The sequence below is a fragment of the Hibiscus syriacus genome, unplaced genomic scaffold (assembly GCF_006381635.1).
Source record: "Hibiscus syriacus cultivar Baekdansim isolate YM2019G1 unplaced genomic scaffold, ASM638163v2 tig00111540_pilon, whole genome shotgun sequence".
In the NCBI taxonomy this organism is placed as follows: domain Eukaryota; kingdom Viridiplantae; phylum Streptophyta; class Magnoliopsida; order Malvales; family Malvaceae; genus Hibiscus; species Hibiscus syriacus.
This window is the reverse complement of record NW_024063114.1, coordinates 1,573,657-1,594,989: the sequence shown is the minus strand read 5'-3', so window position 1 is coordinate 1,594,989 and position 21,333 is coordinate 1,573,657. Positions and strand designations below refer to the sequence as shown.

The 21,333-nt window shown below is 33.8% G+C and overlaps 3 protein-coding genes across 4 annotated transcripts; 1 reads left to right on the top strand and 2 right to left on the bottom strand.

The window, feature by feature from the left end:
• Positions 1-25: 25 nt before the first annotated feature.
• Positions 26-745, bottom strand: LOC120164645. The gene has a single exon (XM_039174312.1). The coding sequence runs from the start codon at positions 743-745 to the stop codon at positions 26-28; it is 720 nt and encodes a 239-aa protein (XP_039030243.1).
• A 696-nt stretch (positions 746-1,441) lies between these two features.
• On the top strand, positions 1,442-14,040 carry LOC120164588. Of its 2 annotated transcripts, XM_039174279.1 has the most exons (6): positions 1,443-1,594; positions 1,730-1,924; positions 2,093-2,308; positions 2,392-2,590; positions 8,383-8,388; positions 14,028-14,040. In XM_039174279.1, exons 1-4 carry the CDS (start codon positions 1,529-1,531, stop codon positions 2,563-2,565), a joined length of 651 nt encoding a protein of 216 aa, XP_039030210.1. In that variant the 5' UTR covers positions 1,443-1,528; the 3' UTR covers positions 2,566-2,590; positions 8,383-8,388; positions 14,028-14,040. The 2 variants fall into 2 exon arrangements, with proteins under 2 accessions (XP_039030211.1, XP_039030210.1); XM_039174280.1 differs by lacking the exons at positions 8,383-8,388; positions 14,028-14,040 and having other exon boundaries at positions 1,442-1,594; positions 2,392-2,669.
• LOC120164587 (structural maintenance of chromosomes protein 5-like) lies at positions 3,200-19,554 on the bottom strand. Its single transcript, XM_039174278.1, has 30 exons — positions 19,447-19,554; positions 18,837-19,014; positions 18,607-18,760; positions 18,015-18,088; positions 16,159-16,308; positions 15,977-16,081; positions 15,761-15,906; positions 15,265-15,376; positions 14,998-15,153; positions 14,300-14,421; positions 14,070-14,214; positions 13,928-13,993; positions 12,553-12,681; positions 12,367-12,465; positions 12,075-12,246; positions 11,859-12,004; positions 11,596-11,659; positions 11,389-11,513; positions 11,150-11,227; positions 9,825-9,897; positions 9,138-9,241; positions 8,428-8,544; positions 8,280-8,357; positions 5,925-6,024; positions 5,789-5,843; positions 4,813-4,861; positions 4,642-4,729; positions 4,469-4,541; positions 3,584-3,687; positions 3,200-3,490 (listed from the first exon to the last, which is right to left on the bottom strand). The coding sequence occupies exons 1-30, from the start codon at positions 19,482-19,484 to the stop codon at positions 3,423-3,425; spliced, it is 3,168 nt and encodes a 1,055-aa protein (XP_039030209.1). The 5' UTR covers positions 19,485-19,554; the 3' UTR covers positions 3,200-3,422.
• Between the last annotated feature and the right edge of the window lie 1,779 nt (positions 19,555-21,333).

The following is a 21,333-nucleotide window of genomic DNA, read 5'->3' as shown; positions in this document are numbered from 1 at the left end:
CTGAACTCTTCCGTTTACCAAAAGTTTAGATATCAAAGGTTTTGGAGAGATCAATACGAACGGCCATGCGCGCGAAACGTCCTCTCTTGCCCCATTCAGTTTGGTAGTCAAGTTTAATCACCGGACCAATGGATTCACCGATCTCCGTTATTAAACTTTTCTTGTAAAGGGTGACGGGAAGGCCGGGCAAACGAATCCAGACCATTATTTTACTAGGAAAGGGACTCGTCGTTGAGAAACCCGATGTCCATGGTTCCACAGTGAGATAGTGTCCAAATAATGTCCAAGGTCTCTCGGTTAGAGCATGAAGGTAACCAGCGTGGGTGCGGAAAGTCACTAGAAAGTAATCGTTTTCGATATCCATTACCTTGAGAGCTTGTTTCGGCTTCCAAAGTTCGTGAAGTTTGGAACGCAAAATCGTATAACCAATCCGTTGCCCTAAAAGTTTTACCACGACTGTTTGATCCAAGCTTTTTTCTGCCGGGGCTTGAATACGATCTGAGAATTCAATCGATATGATGCCATCAATGATAGTCCGAGTGACATCTCCGTCATGGATTTCAATATCTTCTTCATCGAGAATTTCATCAGACTCTTGAGGGTCCGTTGCTTGATCGTTCATGAGAGTCTTTATACGAGGGAACTGCGCCGCTGTGGGTGTTACTGCTGTCAGGTGGGGCACTATTGCCAAGGGGAGTGGAAGAAAAGAGAATAGCTTGGCCGCCACGATCAAGAGGATCGTCATCAAGCCTACGATGCTTTCTAGGGTTTGGTTATTGAAACACCCATTCAAACGGATACAGATAAAAATTTATTTGACTCAATTCATAAAAACATCTATTACAAAGAATTAAAACATGGTATACACTCAAGCAATTAAATAATAGGAAGAAATAAAACAAAAATAGTATTATCTGTATTAGACCAAGAATTCACAAGATGTTTCTAAATTGAAACAATTGTAAATATACACTTACATTAAATAACATAAATTCCAAAACCCTAATCCTGAACTTCACCATGCAAAAATTATTATTTATGCTTACAAGAAATATACGTCCAACAGACAACAACACGTGGCAATTTCAGTAACTTGGGTGAATCATTACATCATGTACATGTCTAAATCAATCACTTACAGATGTCGAACGTTGGAAAAAACCACACGTCCAAGCCTCCAAGTTGCCAGCCTCAATCCATTATGTCCATAAAAATAAATATGCAGAGCTTTCATCAAACCCAAAAAGATAATAATAATAATAACAATAATAATAAAAAAAAGAAATTAAAATAGAAGAATCCGGTGAAGTTCCTTCAAGACTAAGTATTGAGGAAGTAGGTCAAATAAAGTAGAAGTTTAATTTAAATTATTAATTATATTTTTTAGTTCATTGGCTTAGGTTAAGATAATGATTCGATTCAAGATTTTTAAGCTATAGATAAACACCTTCCCAAACACCACTCACCACTCCAAAGTAACCCACTTTCTTTTCCTAGAAAATTTGCTCTGAAGACAAGCTGGAAGGTGATGGATATTGATGAAGAAACGAGCATTACTGTCAGAGAAATCAAACCAAAGAGCAGAAGAATCATGGTTAGGCCATAAGCCCTTGTTGCGTATATATATATATATATATATATATGTATATATTTGTTGAATACTTTGCATATGAATACTGTTATGGAGAAGATGATGATAAAATGAAGTTGGGGTTGTGATTAAATATAGGGAGGAGGACCAGAAGATGGTTATGAGGAGTGGCCGCCATGGCTGATACCACTGCTTCAAACAAGCTTTTTTGGTCAATGCAAGCTCCACGCCGATGCTCACAAGAGCGAATGCAACATGTATTGCTTGGATTGCATGAATGGCGCTCTCTGTTCTCTTTGCCTGTCTTACCACAAAGACCATCAAGTTATTCAGGTATATATATAAATCTTTTATTTCTTTTATAGTTTGTCTGATGAATATTGGAACCTAAATTTAGGGCCTAAATGAATAGAGCTTGAACAAATAAGGGCGTGTTCGTGTTCGTTCCTTGTTAATGACATTTAACAAGGATTTGAGCAAGTTTTGGTTTGTGTGTTGCAGATAAGGAGATCATCGTACCATGATGTGATAAGGGCATCGGAGATACAGAGACTTATAGACATATCTGGAATTCAGACATACATAATAAACAGTGCTCGGATAGTTTTCTTGAACGAAAGACCACAGCCTAGGCTAGGCAAAGGTGTCACCAACACCTGCCATGTCTGCCACCGCAGCCTCCTCCCTTCCTTCACCTTCTGCTCTCTCGGTTGCAAGGTCATATGATATTATTACAGGACATCAAAATGATTACTACATTTTCTTCTAATTGCTGAACCAAGAATATTATTTTATTTCAGGTTGTTGGGACATCCGGGAGGAGAAATAGAATCTGCAGAGAGGAAGACGAATCAGAGGGTGAGTGGATGAATGCAACAAGTAGCTTCACGCCGTCAACGCCGCCTCCTCTGGCGAGGAGGAGGAAGGGAGTTCCTTATCGAGCTCCGATGGGGGGTCTCATTATACAATACTAATGTATATAGATATTATACGACAATAGTTAAATTATACCAATGTAACAATGTTATTACTGCATAGAAATGGGAAAACACATCAAGAAAAAAATGTATATTAGAAAAGAAAGGGTTAGATAAGAGACGTGCAGGGTTTTTATTGTTTATTTACGAAACTTTCATACTGTATATTGTTGGTTCAAATGTATATATAAACTGATATATTATATTTATAGTAGAAGTTGGAGTAGATTTGATGATACGCATAATAAACAGAGTACATAATGTATGATGATCAAATTAGAATCAATGGTTTGTGTTCTAAACAGATTGTAGTAAATTACATGGCTTGTGTTCTAAACATTTGTTTCTCTTGTTTTTCTTTTTTCTCCTACATTTTCCCACAAAACACAATAAAAATTTATTTTTTTTAAAAAAAGCATTATAAATGGGATTTTTCTTTTCTTTTTCCTCAAGCAAACTAATTAAAACCTGTTGAGTTTGATTCATTGGGTGCAGGATTCAGCTAATTCAATATGGCTAATTCTATTTTTGAAAATTTAAAATTATTAAAGTTCAACCAACTTAATTCAATATGAGAAAGAAAGCTACCCAATGATCAATTGTTTTAAACTCGGATTCAGGTAATTCAGTTGGCTACCCAATGATCAGTATGTTACATAACCACAGAAACCACCCTTTACAGGGAGCACAAAATACACAGCTCGAAACAATGAAGCAGATGTGATTTACCAAAAAGCTGCAATTACAAGACAACCTCAGCTCCATTTAAATGATATGTTCCTGAACAATCAAATGTGATCTCTCCTCTTAGGCGTCTCACCCGATTTTGGGATAACTTTCGTACTCTGATGTCCTCAGCAGCGCTGACGACGTGTTTCTTCTAACCCTGCAATCAAGCTCCAGCAGTCTCCATTTCCCCACACTGAATTAAACAGACATATGTATGAGTGCTCTGAAGAAAATATGAAAACTGAAACCATTTAAAAGCACTCAATAACAGTGGCGAGTGTTCAACCTTTAGAGGGTCCCTCGATCCAGGGTCCATTCATTATATTCAGAATGCTACAAGCCTCACTGTATTCTAGGTTCGGTAGCAATTTTGGGGTAAGAAGGAAACACCTGCCACAATGTTGGAAACAAACTTCACGCCACTATATAATGTATTTCAGAAACAACTTAAATTCAAAAACAAAAAACATGCAAACTCTAAAAACAAGAAACAATTAATATAAGAATCAACAGTAGCTGGTACCATAAAAAGGACAAAGACAATTGGTATGTCAACACTCAACAGCTGCTACTGAACTTTGGACCAGGAAGAGATACAAGCCAAATTAATTGGTTTGGTCCGCTACATTTTTTTTTGATAGGAATAGGAGGTCTCATTAAAAAACCTCCCTCATAGTTGCCTCTTGAGAAGAGACAACTAGCGGAAGGAGGAAAAGAGTACCTCAATATATTAATAAACCAGAATTACATACGACTATAATTTACATCACCCGAAATAAAATACCAAACATAACCACTAACACTAAGGACATTCAACCTATCCCCTCCTTAGCTAACTTGTCCACTACATCAATCCTCTTCTTTTTAGTTAATGCCAACTTTTATATTTTTCATTTCTTTTTCTTTTATAAATAGGAGAATCAACTTATCACTGGCCATATCATCTGTTCTGTGCATTTTATTCCCAGTCTATCCTATTATCTTCATTTTTGTTATATATACAGATCAGATACTTTATAGACACCACATGCTGATGAGTACATTTGTATCAGGAAACTTTTCAATGATAACTGAACTTATAACACAGCTTTTTAAAGATTAGCCAAATCAAGGTCAATCAACTAGGAGTTACAAAAAGAAAAAACATTTCCTGGAAAATGTTTGTTCTTACTGTGGGGTGTTTGGCTGGCTGGCCGCCCTTACTAATTGCTGAAACATCTTCCTTTCATTGATGGGGTCCATTCCTGGGTGAGGAAAGAAGAAAGACTCGAGAAATATCAACCACAAGGATTTTGATGCAGCAGGTATCCGTAACATGGTGTGTAGAAGTTGATTCGGGCTTACCTTGATTAATCTCGTCAACCACTCTAAAGGGGCAATTAGTGAGATCTTGAAGAGAAACAAGATAAAGAATAGTTGAAACTGAACGTTCCTACAAAGAAGAAATTCAAAAATTGAAGCAAAAATAAAATGCTTTTCCAAATTGATTCATGATTAAGAATTTGATTGAAATACCCCTCCAGATTGATGGTGAGCACTGAGAACTTGAAGTTGACCTGATTGCCTGATGCACAACACGAAAAAGAGAAAAAAAGGATTCAACAGAATTAATCACTCAGAAACATAAATCACATAAGCAATTCTACATGTCGAAAAAGCAGTCTGAATCATTGTATATTATATAACATAGTGTAGTGAAATGAAACAAAGGGCATATATCACACACTAGAAAAATAAATAAAAAATAGGAATACTTATCTAACCTGTTACAAATCATTAAGATATATATATACATAAACCGGTCTAAATAATTAGGTGTTTGACAAAGTTATACTCCTAAATGGGCACAGTTTATGGATGGACAAACATAATACTAGAGTTAGTCTGTTTACATTTATTCCTGTCCAACTGCCAAAAAGAAGTGATTAATAGTGTATGAAATAACTTTAATAGGATAACATGACACAGGAGTTGCATTATTTGATAGGCAATGAAAAACTTAAGGAATTATCCAGTCAGAAAACCATGTAGATTTCAAAAGCAATAGTGACCTTTATCAGAAGTGTTTATTGGTGAATGGATTCCTCAGCAGGAAAAGGAAAAAGCCAACATTTACCATTCAAAACACTAAATCTCATGACATTAATGTTCAAATATTAACTTTAAGCCAATATTTGATTCAGTTATTTTAACCCCAGGCATCATAAAGCTTTAAGAACATGAATAGCTAACTGTATCATCAATTAATATAATGATATTTATTGACTGCATACAATCTGTTAATACTGCAAAGATTATCCATTAAGCAATAACCATTTATGTTGAAAAGTCTTTTGTAAATTGTAATTGATCCCAAATATTAATAATATCTCACATGTCACTCCAAAACTGAAAATAGGCAAATCGCATATTTTATTTTTAAATAACGCAAAAACCTGACCCCAGACTGAAAAATTGTAGTATTGGTGAAATAACAAGTTCGGAAACCCACCTGAACTTCACTTTTATAAGAATTCCAAATTGATCAAAATCATTGTCATGCTCATCTGAAAGAAAACATTGAATCAGAAGAGGAAACCACAGCTTAGCATATAGCGAACTCTTCAAAAGGTAATAAGATATAATACCCAATGAAACTTCCCCAGCAACTGCCATCTCTTGGAAGTTACGACTAAAAGTTTCATTTATCTGACTAACAAGATTTCTCAACTTCGGGAGCCAATTTCCCTGCATGCAAGAGTTACAAGATCTATCAAGGTATTGAACAAAATTGAGTCAAGCCTTTCCACAAGGTGGGGTGCGTTATAAACCTTCAAAGTCTTAAATGACTGTATTGAAATCGATAATGTATTCATGGGGGGAAATATTAAATTTAGTTTCCAGTACCCTTTTTCTTGCTTTCCAAAACATCTTAGCCATTGCCAAGACAGCTTTAAAACAGAAGTTCATGAGAAAATGATAAAAAAGAAATTAGGAGAAAAAGAATAATGTTTCCTCTGCTGCTACTTTTTTTTTTTGCTATTTGCTTTCGCTGCTTCAAGAGTTTCTAGAATGTAATTGCAAAAGATAAAAAATCATATTTGATTAAAGTTTGATACATAATTTATATATAACACACGTACAAAGATAATTTTTCAAAATAGAAGTAACATCATCCTCTTTTTGGGTACTATTAAAATAATGTGTTCTAATGTTTTGAATTTTTTTTGTTTTATCTTTTGGAAGATTAAATTTTATTCTTCCAAAAAAGATTATAAATGTTTCTTTTTTCTTTTTTAGTACATTCAAATTTGGGGGACGGGTGTGGGTTTCACTACGTTGAACCCTGAATGTTAATGTCAACATGGACTTGAAGCCTTGCAAGTCATTTTGCAACTAGACCAACAGCTCAATTGAATTTTAAGGCTAAATCACTAAAGAAAAAAGGCTTACCATCTCAAAAAGAATATGATTAATGCTTCTGTTACACCTAAACATGTCCAAAGTTTTTTACTATACACACCCTCTTTTTCCACAGAATCTGTTAGTTGACATGGACAATGTTTAACTCCTAGACTTGCACGCATTAAAGTTGTATGACCAATTATCCCACTGATAGAAAAGAGTACCTACTATATTTAAGAAGGCCCCTCATGTCTAAGCAGTATGAATAACTATGATATTTCTAAGAAAAATGCAAAATATGGTAATTCGACTTTTATTCTATCCACCCATATGCCCCGATGTCCAACACTGATAAGAAAATTTGATGATGTATTGTTAAGAGAATCAGAACACAGTAACACACTACTTAGCACTGCAGTAGAAGCCATGTCATTTTTTGGGTCAATGAACTTATCCCTCTGTTAGAAGTTTTTAGTTTTTAATTTTTAATTTTAAGATTAAGAAACTTCTATATTTCAAAATAGAAAAAAAAATTAAAAAGTAAATTTATTTCTAAAACATAAAAGATTAAACTTTTTTACATTTTTCTGTTCTTTTCTTAATCTTTTAAAATCTATTGTTTAAAAAATAAAATTCTAAAATAACTATTTCTTTTAATATCATTTTTACCTTCCATTTTTTTTAACAAAACAAAATGTTTTTTCTTTTCTTTTGGCCTTTTCTCATCTCTCACCTTCTCTCTTTTTTTTGTCCCTCTTTCTACCAACAAATATGGCCAATCTAGGTCGGATTTGACATTGGCATAGCCAAAAATAGCCTTAAAACAATTTGGATCTGCCACACATTTGAAGTGGACCAACCTGTTTTGAGGCAGTTTACAAAAATATTGTCGCTGAATGTAAAACCTCAGGTAGCAAGATTTCACCCATGATTCACAAAATTCGACTATTAGGGAAGGAGAATGGGAGAGAGAAGAGAATGGATAAGCAAAGAAGGAAAGAATGGGAAAAAATAATTCTTTTAATTATTATTTTTAATAGATCTTATATTCTTTAAAATTTTAAGAACTAAACAAATTTAATTTATTTTATAAACAAGATTATGCCAGATGCCTGTTCTAATCATCACCTCAAAATGAGGTAGAACTTACTCGGCGACATGTCACATTACAGTTGGCCTGTTGGCATGTAATTAGATTTTCCTAAAAGTGTTGATGTTAGGAGTTAGGACACATTGATAGACAGGATGAAAGTTCGAGTACTGTATTGAACATCTTTTTAGTAATTGTACTGTATAAGATGGGTACCTAGAAGATTTTCCTTACTAAAGGTAACACGGTACGGTAAGATTTTCCTTACTAAAGGTGACGCGTACGGTATACCCACAAGCAGGAGAGAGAGCAGTCAGAAAGAGGAGGGAACATGTTATAAAGAGCCAACAGTAGAGTCCCATTTAGAGAATATTCCAAATAATGCATGTACTTTTCTTAAGCCTCACATGACCACAATAATCATTACCACAATCCACTAGGCAGTAATATCATCTACTTTCATAATGCCACAATTCATATTTACAACAGGTAAGACGACTTCTCTCACCTTCAGGGCATCTATCTCGCCTAAGCACCTTTGAAGTTCCTTTCTATCTGTGTCTAGTTTTGCAGAAATGGTTTCTATCTGTAATATATGCACTATGGATGAGATTTTTGTACCATACCAAAAAAAAATGAAGATAACACAAAAATACCTGACGTTCACGATCTTGATATTCCTGCAGTATGTTTTGGTTTAGGAAAACAATAGAATTGGCTTGAGAAATATTGTCTTGTATAGCAGCCTCCAACTCCTCAATCGTAGTTGGCATCTTCAGATAAACTAAGAAAAATTAATAAATGGAAATATTTGGAGACAAAAAGGCACAAACAATTCAAGTTGGACTGATATACAAGCTTGTGTTCAGAAGAGGCTTTTGAAACGAACATTTCACACATATTAATATTATATTTGAACAAAAAAGAAGAATCTAGATCATTTATATTCCTATTTAAAAATAAAGCCAGCAAAATCAAAATCACCCAAGGAGTTGAAATATGAAACTTGTCTCCTAATCTGATTGACTTAATGTTAGAAAGAATATTAATTGATTGCAAATTCCAGCCGCAATTCATGGCAATCAAACTTGATGCACGTATAGATTATTAGTTAGCCAGTCTTCTTCACAAAAAAATAGATATTCCCGTGGGATTGAGCCAAACTCCAGCAGAGTTGCTTTTAAGTTGATTCAGTCACATGTCTGGAATCGCACTAGTGAATTTGTGAAGAACTTAGTACTTTAGATGAATGAAGTTTTACTTATCCAAATTTGTTAACCTGGAAACATAGGTGCTCATAAAAAATTTAAAAGAATAATAAGCTTTCAAGGTTCCTCTTCAACTCAAAGTCAAAACAAAAACAAACCTCAAGAAATAACTTTTGAAGTTCAGGAGTAAGGGTGGCAATTGATTCAGCAGTTCTCTTGGCAGCTGATAGTTGTTGATGATAATCCTTTACTTCTTGTTGACCTAATCAAGAAGAAAATTGGAAGTTTTTGGAATCGATATAGTGAAAATTCAAAGAAAAAAAGTCCCAGGTAATTCTTGGATATAGCATTCCTGTATATCCTACCTTAGTAATTAAGTAAATCATTGGTTTTTTTATTTTCAGTTCACAACATTCACATTAGGGCTTAAGCAACAAAGCACAGAAGATTTAAACTATCAAAAAGAAAATTGCTTATACCCGAGAAAAGAAACTAATGATGGACACACAGAAATACCATCAATTGAAGAAAATAAATAAATACTCCACCAAAGGACCCATCTCTTAGACATTTACATTAGCATTAATGGAGCAAAGAAATACATTTATGTAAAACCCTTTACAAACATAAGAAGAAAGACAATTCTGAATATTAGAACTTGAACAAATGAACCAGAAACTATTTCCAGACTATGAACCCTAGAACATAAGAATGTTCAGCATATTAAATGCAGAAGGCAAGCAAAAATGCCATCCGCCTTGACAGGCTTCTACAAAGAAATGAACCTAGAAGCTACATTTAAATAAATAAATAAAAACTAAAAAAAAATGGATCTAATAACTCACAATTCTCTAAGTTCAATGATGCCTGGTAAGCAAACTTCTCATGCTCCTTGAGATTGGCTTCTGAGTCTCTAATCTATATAACATTGCAAAGCCAACAAAAACAAGGGATTCATGAATTAGAAATACCAAATTGTTTAGTCAAAAACTTATGCCATCATTTTGATACTTAAAAGAGGTTACAATTGTCAAGGACATTGCTGATAGGCTTAAAGATTTGGAGGGTGTTATTAGATGGGTTGCTAAGACAGCTAATATCAAGGCAGATGGCTTAGCTAAGGCTGGAATTGGCTAATTAGACTGTTGATGTTAGGGGTGTTTGTTTTTTGTTTTCGGGTTGTTATGTAAGAGGGGTGATTCTTGATGTTTTTAAAATTTATGTATACATTTTGTTATTAATGAATTCTAAGGCACTATTTTCCTCCTTCCGCTGATTAAAGAGCTTCTCTACGAGTTCCATTAATCATGAAGGGGGTTTTTAACGTGGCCTTCCCTTCTTATAAAAAAACAAGAAGAAATATCAAAATTTTTGGTCATGAGTTTTGTAAAATGCTGATGCAAAACAAACAATACACTCGACAGAAATTGGCATATCAACTCCGAACATGCCACACATAAACGGCAAAAATCAAGACAGCCTTTCATTGAAGGGGAAAACAGGGGGGAGGAAGAGAATGGGAAGAAAGAAACAATAGTGTTGGGAAGTACTGAATGTAGCTAACCAATGCCCTTATGAACATTAGACAATTGAATCCAGCATTAGAATAGAAACATAGAACAAGAAATAAATACACTATTTTGAATAAGAGTGAAAACAAATAGGGGGACAGAAGCACCAATTGAGCCACCTGATCCTGGTGCTCAATCAAAAAGATGCAGTAATGAGATGGATAAACTGGGTAAGAGAAACAGTAGAGAGATGGGGTGAAAAGTGGAACAAGGGTGAGAACTAAATAAAGAAAAAAAAATTGAGAAAGCCATGAAGCTAGCCAACTGTCAGCCGCAAGAGGCCAGGGCAAGGAAGAAGACTAGGAGACAGAGAAAGAGAAGTGAGTGAGGAGGGTGTTAAATTTGAAAACTAAATGACAACAGAAATATAAAAATTTCAAGTACATAGAAAGATGTCATTTGCTCAACAAATGGTGATAACAAGGCTTTGTCTAGTTTGTTCTAATGAATGATTGATAGATGGTTTTGACACATGTTAAAAAGGACACAAGACAGTTTTGCCACGGATGAAAATGAAATTTGGCAATAATTTTTTATCATGTTTTTTCACCCGATCAATAGGAAAGAAAGTTACTTTTGCATATTTCACCAAATAATACCTTTGCATCATATTCAATAGAAACCATATGTTTCTCAGCATAACTCCATTTGCAGGAAACAGCTTCAACCAGCAAATCCTATTAAAACAGAAAGGTGAGTACTAACAATACAAGAACAAAGTAACTGAGAATATATACTGCATTACGAAGAATAACAGCTCGTAGCTTATTTCAGACAGAATCTACAATTATTGTCTGCAAACACAAGAACAAAAAAGGTGCTTGAAAAACATCTTTACCTTAAGTTTAATTGCATGTTTAAGACGCTCAACGTTTGATCTCGTAGCTTGGTCAATGAGCTTCGCCACAGCTATTTCCACATCACCAGTTTTCACCAAGGATGATAATTTTCTTTTCCGTTGTTCTGCATTCACATTAATCATAAACAAATCATGAGATGGAATAAGAAAATTACTAATGGCAACCAATGAAACTACAAAACTTACCAACACAGATTTCCAATTCTTTCCGTTTTTTCATCTCCCTTCTTGCTGTATCAACCATCTCCTCCTGCAGAAAGTATGAATTAGGTATAAGTGGAAAGATGAGCTCCACAAGGTAATGCTAATTTAAGGTTTATTTTGATTCCAAGCCATGCATATAAAATCACAAAATAAAGCTAAACAAAAATCGCATGCATGTGTCAGTATAGAACATTTGGTTAAAAGCTTTTATGGAAAATAAAAGAAACTTCATTCTTTTAACACACCCGCTGCTTTTGAAGTTTGGCTGCTTCATCTTCAACCAGCCTTTGCTGAATCTGAAGTGATTTTATGCCTTCCTCCACATCAGCAACAGACTTTTCAAGCTCATTCTTTCTGGACCTCAGTTTTTCAATTTCTCCACTATCCAAACCTTTAAGAAAAGACCTTAGAAAATTCCAAGTTTACAGTTTGTGGTGAATCTAGAAAGGGAAAGGGCATACCACAAAGTAGAAGACGTGAATCATGAACAGGCTCTACTCGTGCTGACATTTCATTATCACCATATCTAGAAACAGACCAATGATAATGGTTTTGAGGAGTCCAGAAATCTAAAATTCCCAATCCTCTAGCAATATCATCAGCCTTCTTATCAGTTTTGTCCGACCCAATATACTAATGGGAGCAAGTGTGAGGAAAAAAACGAGAATGAGATACCAGAACAATACTTCAAAAAAATTACATCTTTAAATTCAGGTGAAATATATATGTTGACCAAGGAAGTTTAAGGCATACTGAATGCTCTAGAGCAAATTGTGATGTCAAAACCTCCTTTACAGCAGTGGGAGCATCAAAAACCTGGTCAAGCCGGGAATAGATGCCAAGTTCACACATCTACTCAGAAACATGAAAACGTACACAAATATCAAGTTGCTAGGATCTGCTTGGATCAAATATGAATTGTGTCATCATAAGAAATACCTGCTTAGAAATTTCAAAAGGTGCTTTCCGACCAGATTCTTCTCTTGTATTATTTAGAATGGGAACATCAAACGGCTGTAGGTTCTTTACAAGAAAATCCCTATCACTGGAATTTTGAGTGATGAAAGACTGAAATCAAAGAAAAGTGAACATATAAATAGTTTATCATTGTTTCCTACTAAATGGTAAGTGCAAATTTCACATAAGGTGTACAAAATTTTGTGTAAAAGAGAGGAGTTTGATGTTCGTTCATTGCAAATTTCAAAACATACATATATATATATATCAAAACCAAAGAAAAGATATCCTAACCGCATAACCAATAATGAAAACAAAGAATACAAGAGAGAGGGAGTTCTATAATAGGATCTAGAGGATTATATCTTTAGTCCAATATTTCAAAACCTTTCTTTCTTGAGAAACAAGTCATTATTAGTTTTAAAGCAAAATTTGCAAGATCCTGTTACAGGCCAAAATGAAACCAGTATACATATTAAGCTTAGTTAATGGCCAAAATAAACCAGTAGATCATTGTTTCCTATGTCCATGTTCCTTCTCATAAAAGAAACAAGCTTGACCCGAAAGTCAAACAGGAGGTTGTATCTGTAAACGAGCTAAACTTTGAAGGGCTCCTAAACATGCAGGACCAGACTTTAGGTCAAGTACCATTTCATCGCATGTTTGGCTTACCAGTGAACTACAGTTAACCTTTTAATCCTTCATATTATGAGTTTCAAGCCATTATTTTGGCTTCAACGGAGAGCTCATATGGGACCGCATTTGACTTAGAGCTCACTTAACTAAGTCGAGCCAAGTTCAAAACTTTCTTATGTCTGATTATGCTCGATTTAACTGACTTAAACTTATCAAGCTGAGCCTCAACAAGGCAAAACTTAGCTAAGCTACCTACTGCATCAGCAAATTGGGAAAGATTTGGAAGAAAGCATCAATTTGCAACCCCTTGCATACATGAAAATATGGTATGTTTGAAGCCATGAATAAACACTACACTCTTATTTCTTAATCGTTCTTGTTCCAAATTACTCGAGAGTTTAATGCACAATATCTTGACTATCAGCATCATTTCCTACCAGATCTTCTACCAACATTTTCTAGCCAACTTACTTGTATAACTAAGAACTCTGAACGGTAAAAACAAGTGCTGTACGCAATATGAACAAACCTCATACAGGAAAAATTATGCATAAACTGCAAAGCAACAGGGATTCTAAGCATATGCTTGGACATAAATAAACTCACAACGAAAAAAGTATGCGATGTGATTTTGTAATTTCTGCTTGCTATAAAAATATAGAATTTAGAAATTCAAAAAATAAGTAAATTAGGAAAATAAAGAGACAACATTAATGCCTACCTTCCAGATGTAGTAAGCAACTTGACCTTCCAAGAAGTTAGCATGGACCTCATTTGACACATTTACCTAAGTTTTGCAGAAACAGAGTAAGGAGATATAGATATATTATTAATAATATTAGTCTGAATTATTAAACACGTACCTCAAGCAATACAGGGCCATAAACCTCCTTGTTCAATTTATCACGATTCTGTTCCAACCACTGATAAGCATCAAATATCTTATCAGCGCCACTTTTCTTTAAAGCATGTAGACGTTTGTTTTTAGTATTCTCCATATCTCTCAAACTGCAAAATTTGGAAAAGATCAAAGAAATCAACAAACAATTCAAATATTTTCAAATAGGAGACAAACAGAAGTTGAACCATTTACCAATCCACACAGTTCCTCAGGTCCGTTTTCATTTGACCAAGAGATCTTTCTTTCTCCTTTTTCTGCTGCATCATTTGCTGAGCAGAAGAAGTTAACTCCACAATTTGACTTTTCAATCTCTCCTGGTGAAAAGAAGTTAGATTAACATCAGAAGGCATAATTTCAAAATTGTCAAAAACATACAGAAAATAAACATCAGCAGTAAATTTCTGACAAAAGAAAAACATAACGCTTAATTATCCTACCAAATTCTTCTAAGACTACATATATGGATAATTTTCTTCAAATTATAATATCAACTCTATGAAAGAGTACTAATATTGCATATGTCCCAAAAAGAAAATCAGTTCATCTTCCCAACTTCTTGGAAAATTTTCCCAATTACCAAAAGTGGATAACAATTTATTCTTCATTTTTCTATCAAGTATTAACACATTCACCATGATTTCGATCACCACAAATGATCAAGTATTAAGGGAAAAAGACAATCATACAAAAACGAACCATATCACCCCCATTTTGAACTTATAATAAGAAATTAATACTTAGGGACAGAAGTGGCTAAAATCCACGTTAATATCTCCCAGAAACAGATAACTATAAGTCTGCTATGTATAAAATCATGGTTTACAACAATTTTATGCTGTACATAAGGGATTCCAAAGAAGTAATAACAAAAGCAAAACCATTTGGCTTACAATTTCCTCCTTAGGAGGCTCATATGCAGGCAGGTTCTGAAGATCCTCTTCAGCATCGGCAAGTTTCTTTTTAGCCTCTATAATACTTTGTTTGCGAAAATCTTCTTCTCTCCTCAAATCTTCGATTTCCTTATATTTACCTCGTGCATGCACTGCCTAAAATTGTGGATTTGATTCACATATCAATATAAATTATTCAACCACTCATGTGACTAAATACAAAAAAAGAAAGAAATTAACAGAAAAAGGTTATGACGTTCAACACACCGCCTCATTCTCTTTCTGCAGAAGATCATTCCGTTTCTTAATATTTTCATTCATGAGATTGTTTATGCGTTTACATTGATCCTCCAGTTTTGTTTTCTCCTGCTTCTGTTTTCTGCAACCATTAATTTTTTAATGAATATTTTCACTATAATTAGAAGAAATATAACAATAGACAATACACTCAAAGGAAGGACAAAAGAATGTAAGCATTCAAACGAAAATCCTCCAGATCAAAATTTAAAGACTTAGCTATAACTTCATATAAAATGTCCAGTTAACAATAGAAACTGTGATTATTTAGTTGATCTACCGATCACCACTCTTCATAGAAAAATAATCAATTTTCTAAAAGAAAGAAAATAATTGAAACAGAAACTTGTAAATTTTAATGCTAACATGCAGTTTCAGTTAAATGTATAATGTCTACACATGGAAGTGAACAGAATAACCAATGAATAGAGTTATTGATACAATTAAAATAACCAAGCCATCATACTCAATGGGAGCCTTGAATGCAATCAGTGTCTTTGCAGCTTCATCCAACTTCTTCTTAGCCTCTTTTCCCCTCTTTTGGGCTTCCAAGTATTCAGTCTTCTTCATATCATACTTCAGCCAAGGCAATTTCTTTTTCATAGAATCAACCTAAATTTACCACAAAAATACTTCAATATGTTGTGAAGCAACTGAGGTAATAAAAAATAATGAGGCAAACCTTTTCTAAAAGTTCATCTCTTTGGCGAACACGCTCAACGTCTTTTTCTTGCTCAGCATTAAGGGATATCAGTTGTTTCAAGCTTTCGCCCATTGTGTCTACAGCCTAATAAAAATGGGTGAAATTCAAACACATTGGTTTGTAAAATTAATAACACCCAAAGAATTAGAGTTCGAACTCACTTTTTGATATTTTTTTTGTTCATGGCTTTTTTCTACAAGGGCACAATGTTGCACAGGAAGTTGAGGATCACCAACTGCTTTTTCAGTCTCTTCTAGGAGCTGAATGGGAGTTAATTTCGCAAACTCGCAAACACGGTCTTGTGGTAAGAACTATCCCAGAAAATAACCAACCCACCCCCACAAACGAGAAAGGAACATAAGTGATACCAGTAAACAAATTGTCAAATACAAGGAGAAAGAAAAGAAGAAAACACGGGTATTTGCAGGCAGGACATAAATACTATCAACTTCAACCAAGAGAAAAATAAAATTTCAAAATCCAGATATCGGTTACTGAATACAAGATTAGAGAACGAAATATGAACTTGTATCCAACCAAGTAACCAGCTAGAAGTACCAAGATAAATTGATATTATCTATCGTTAGAATTTGAATAAAAAATATTTGGCATCCGTTAATATCCATCACAAATATGATTTGGTTGAACAAAACAAGGCAAAAAGGAACACGGAGAGAGAGTTACAGGAGAGAGAGACTAATGTAAATCACAACCACACAGCATCTACTAAAATGCATGATAATGCACCAAAGCTAACAGAAGAACATCCGAGTCTTAATGACTATATGTTTGTATTTAAGGCTCAAGGCTTCATAAGTTACACAGAGGCTGCTATTAATCAAAGCCTGCTGATAATAAATGTATAAAAGTGCAAAGCTGAACTCCTCTAGCTTGGATTTTATGTCCATGGCTCAAACCACTTAAAAATGATGAATTTTGAATCTTTTAGACTCTAAGCAGGTAGAATCAGCATGCGATTAAAATATGTTGGTCTTCAGTTTGGGTCTATGTTCTGCAACTTCTTTTTCCCTTACAAAAGTACCATGAGCAAAGAAGCAATATTGCATTATCATAGACCATACTCTTCCTCCAATTTAGATATTATAACCCTAAATTCATTGAAAAAATATTGCAAAAGACAGATTCTAAGACAGGCCTTTTTCCCCCTGAATTCTTCTACAGTTCTGCAACAGAAAACAATTGTAAAGCTTTTTATTGAACTATTGAAGCAATGAATCATCCCTGTTAAGATTGGCACCTTACAATATTTCAAGATATTATTTTAAAAAGTAAACATCCATTTCCAGATGTTTCTGTTCAATATTGGAATATGCTCAGAATATAAAATCATAAAATCTTGTCAACAAACATTTGAGAATCTGATTCATCAGATTGAGGCACTCTTTTCCCCCTTCCGCTTTTTACTGGAATATCTTTTGGTGTTCTAGTAATTATGAAGGGGTTTTTTTAACGAGGCCTCCAATTCCTATAAAAAAAATCATCGGATTGCAAAATGTCTTTCAAAAATAAAAATCTGAATTAAGAATGGCTCAATAGTTTCCTTTGCTTCAAACTTTCAATAAATAATCGTTCATGAATATTTACCAAAGCACACTTAAGCCAGGCACACTTGTATGCACCTTTTGTATCAAAAAGGCAACCAGCTGATCAATAGCACCTTGCCGAAAGGCTTTGAGGAAGTTCACTTTATCTAAACCTTAGAACCTAGGCACGCCTTGATAACGGTGCAACGAAGCAACAAAAGATAGTTTACAGTGACCACCTCTCAAAAAATATTCATTTATATCTAGTCTCCCAAATGAAAATTTTGCAACAGGAAAATCTGACATGAAACTATCAGGACAAGCAAGTACATAAAAACAAACTCCGTAGACAGTATGCTCAAAACCACTGTAAAATGCTATGTCAGATAAACATCAAACATGCAAATTCAGTCACGAATGTGAGCTAAGAAAGATGAAACATGTAATTTCCAAACCGTAGTTCCAAAACTCACTTGTGTCAAATTGTTGACTTGGATGTTGAATCTTTGAATGACTTCCAATATCTCTCTTTTGGCCATAGATTTGCCTGAATCAACAAATCATTTGTAAGTAAAATCATATTATACTTTTTTCTTAATATTCCTTCTTTCTAATAAGAAAAATACTAAATCAAGTCTATAACACCAATGGGGAATTTCCTTCCAGAGAGAGAGAGAGAGATTTCACAACAACTAATCTATAAGAAACTTGGACCATACACAAAGAAAAACATAACATAGAAGATATATAAACAAGATGATAGGAAGCCCTAGAAAAATCAGGCCAGTTATCGGCCAATCCACTAAAAGCAAAGAGAAACTTCTGTGGCATGCAAAATTCTAGTACAAGAAACAAGAAGTAAAATCACCCAATATAGTGTAAATCTGATAAATTTAGTAAAATCAACCAATATAGTGGAAATCTGATAAATTTAAGCATGAGTAGCTCCTAAAGTTGACTTTATAGCCCCTTCCAATCAAATCCAACCAGCGAACATATATATTCCATGATTGACCGAAATGTTCTTAACAGAGAGTGAGGCATATAGAGAATTTAACATCTAACCATTGTACAACCACTCTGACTTGTTACGTGTATCTATTTTACGGACAATTGTGATCTGCTCTTCCTTAGTGTAGCCCCTCAAAGAAATCTTAACATATCCTGCACCTTCCCCTCGCTTCACATATGCACCAATTCTTGTAGCCCTCCCAAGAAGCTGTACAGAATCAAACACCCCTTTTCTTAAACAGGCTACAAAATATAAGCTATAGAGTCAACCAAAGAATACCAACCTGAGGTTCACCGCCGAGACAAAGTGCAATAGCACATACAAGAGAGCTCTTACCAGAACCATTTGGTCCTATGACAAGGTTTAACCTAGGTCCAGGTTTGCATACCAAGTGATTGAAAGTCATAAAATTGTGGAGCTCAATCTCGGTGATATTTCCTGGCAAATAGTCATCTTCGCCCCTGGACAAAAAAAGAGTGAAAAATCCATTTATCCCAATTACATGATTGCTCAAATTATGATAATGAGAAGTATATTAATTTAAAAAAATCTCAATTCTCTTTTTTTCTCGCATTTCCCTTCTTCCACAAACACATTTTCTCGGGAAACAGCCGGACAAAAGAAATGTGTGAGTCCAAATAACTCTATCTCCTCTTATCACCAACAACCAAGATTTGAAGTTCAAACGCTCATTCTCTCAATTGATCCTCTATGTGCCCCCCCCCCCCAAAAAAACAATTTTCCCACGCTTTTTCATTAACCAGTAGTGACACTGAATTTCACTCTACAGTAAAGATAAAGGAGATTTCTTTTCTTAAAAAAAACCCCTAATTTTTTAACCCTGAAGAATACAGCAGCAAAAAAAACAAAAAGGCATGAAAGTGTAATATCACCTTGAAATTTTGGGGCGCTTGACGCGAGGTTCCTCCATTGGAAGAACAAGAAACAACGAATTGACAAGACAGTTGCAATTAGAACGTGACTTTGGGCAATGAGAATTTATTTAGGATAAAGGTAAAACCAATTGAAACCGTAGAAGATGATTGAATCAGACCAATTGTTCATGGAATTAGAAAAACCCTAATTTCCGAAAGAGAAAGAGAGAGAGTGTATGTGTGTGTATAAGCTATAGTAATGGCGGGAAACTAATCAGCCGAGCCGAAGAAAGGTTCTATCAATATGAGTAAAATACATCAATCATTACTAAACTTGACTTTATATCCTATTTTACTCACTTTACTTTAAATTCGTTTAATTTCTTCAATAAACTTAACATAATTAATATTTTTAATCACATATAGATGCAAAATGTATTTTTGTTAATAAAACTTTTTAAAACACACCATTTTAACATCGTTAAATATTTAATGATTGAGTGACCAAAAATAGTAATTATGTTAAGTTCAATAAAAAAAATTAAACAAATTTAAAGTGCAATGAATGAATATGAGAGAGTGAAGTTAAATGATGATTGGTGTAATTTATCCATATCAAGTAGACCCCACTAACATGCACACATTTTTTTCATAGAAAGTCCTAAGTTTTATTAAGGCAAAAGGGAAAATTTTGACAATGTAGTAAATTAAATTTATCAATTTCGTTCCTATCGTATTTTTGCATCAATTTAACCCTCGAGGTTATTTAATTGTATCATTCTATAACTCTATCTCTAATTTAAAACCCTAAATTATAATCCTTAAAACATAAACCATAATCCTAGTACCTCTAAACACTAACTTAGGGTTTTAAGTTAGTAGAATAGTATAGAATGATGCAATTAAATAATTTTGAGGGGTAAATTGATGCGAAAATACGATAAGAGCCAAAATAATAAATTTGGTTTACTACAGACGCAAAGGTAACTCTTAAGTCTTTTATTAAAAATATAAAATATCCATAATTACAATGAAGATTTACAAACATAACCGTAAACATAAACTAAAGTATAATTAGGACATTTTTCTATAACCGTTGACTCAAAAACTAGCCACCTAGATCATACAATGACAAAAAAAATAAAAGATTAAAAAATCTAACCAATGCTCGAACAAAATAAATATATTAAAAAATCTGATTGTATCGGCAAACGAACCACAAAAGGTGATGAAGCTATTGAAGACCACTAACAAATCGCAAATCAAAGCCATACAATGTGAGAAAACTATCCACGAATGCAAAACATGTATCCAAATTAATTCGATGGTCAAAAGCAGGGAAGATCAACATGATAACAAATAAACACAATCTTGATCAGTCGTGGCGATGTCAAATCCAACCCTGAGAAAAAAAAATAAAAACAAAAACAACGGCAAAAAACGTAAATTACCAAAAATTAGAGAAAAACGTGATACAAAGACATAAATAAACGTGTCATAAAGACAAATAACATATCACAAAGACATAAATATTTTTATTAAAAAACTAAAAAACAAAGAAAAAAAATACACAATTAAGGGACAATTCGAATAACTATTATATTACATGTTATATTTTTTTAAGATTATTTCGATTTTTTTGGAAATATATAAAAAATATTTTAGAGGGGAAAAAAGTATATATTAAGTTCGCAATTATTAATTAATTTTATTTATGGCTAAATATAGTGACAATGAGAGATGTGGTATTGAAAGTTTGATAGATGAAAATTGCCAGAAGTAATTCATGCTTTGAATGGTAGGGATGAAATTCCTCCTGCATTATCTCGTTCTTTATATTACTCAGTGAAATTATGATTATTTTTTTTATTAATTTGAAGCGATTATAATATGATATGTTAGAAA

Coding starts and splice junctions, on each gene's coding strand:
- LOC120164587 (XM_039174278.1), bottom strand. CDS start 19,484: ATGGAGGAACCTCGCGTCAAGCGCCCCAAAATTTCAAG. Junction 12,682..13,927: donor TTGCTTACTACATCTGGAAG/GTAGGCATTAAT, acceptor CTTTGATTTCAG/TCTTTCATCACTCAAAATTC. Junction 4,730..4,812: donor CTCACCATCAATCTGGAGGG/GTATTTCAATCA, acceptor TCTTCTTTGTAG/GAACGTTCAGTTTCAACTAT.
- LOC120164588 (XM_039174279.1), top strand. CDS start 1,529: ATGGATATTGATGAAGAAACGAGCATTACTGTCAGAGAAATCAAACCA. Junction 1,595..1,729: donor CAAAGAGCAGAAGAATCATG/GTTAGGCCATAA, acceptor GATTAAATATAG/GGAGGAGGACCAGAAGATGG. Junction 2,309..2,391: donor TCTGCTCTCTCGGTTGCAAG/GTCATATGATAT, acceptor ATTTTATTTCAG/GTTGTTGGGACATCCGGGAG.
- LOC120164645 (XM_039174312.1), bottom strand. CDS start 745: ATGACGATCCTCTTGATCGTGGCGGCCAAGCTATTCTCTTTTCTTCCA.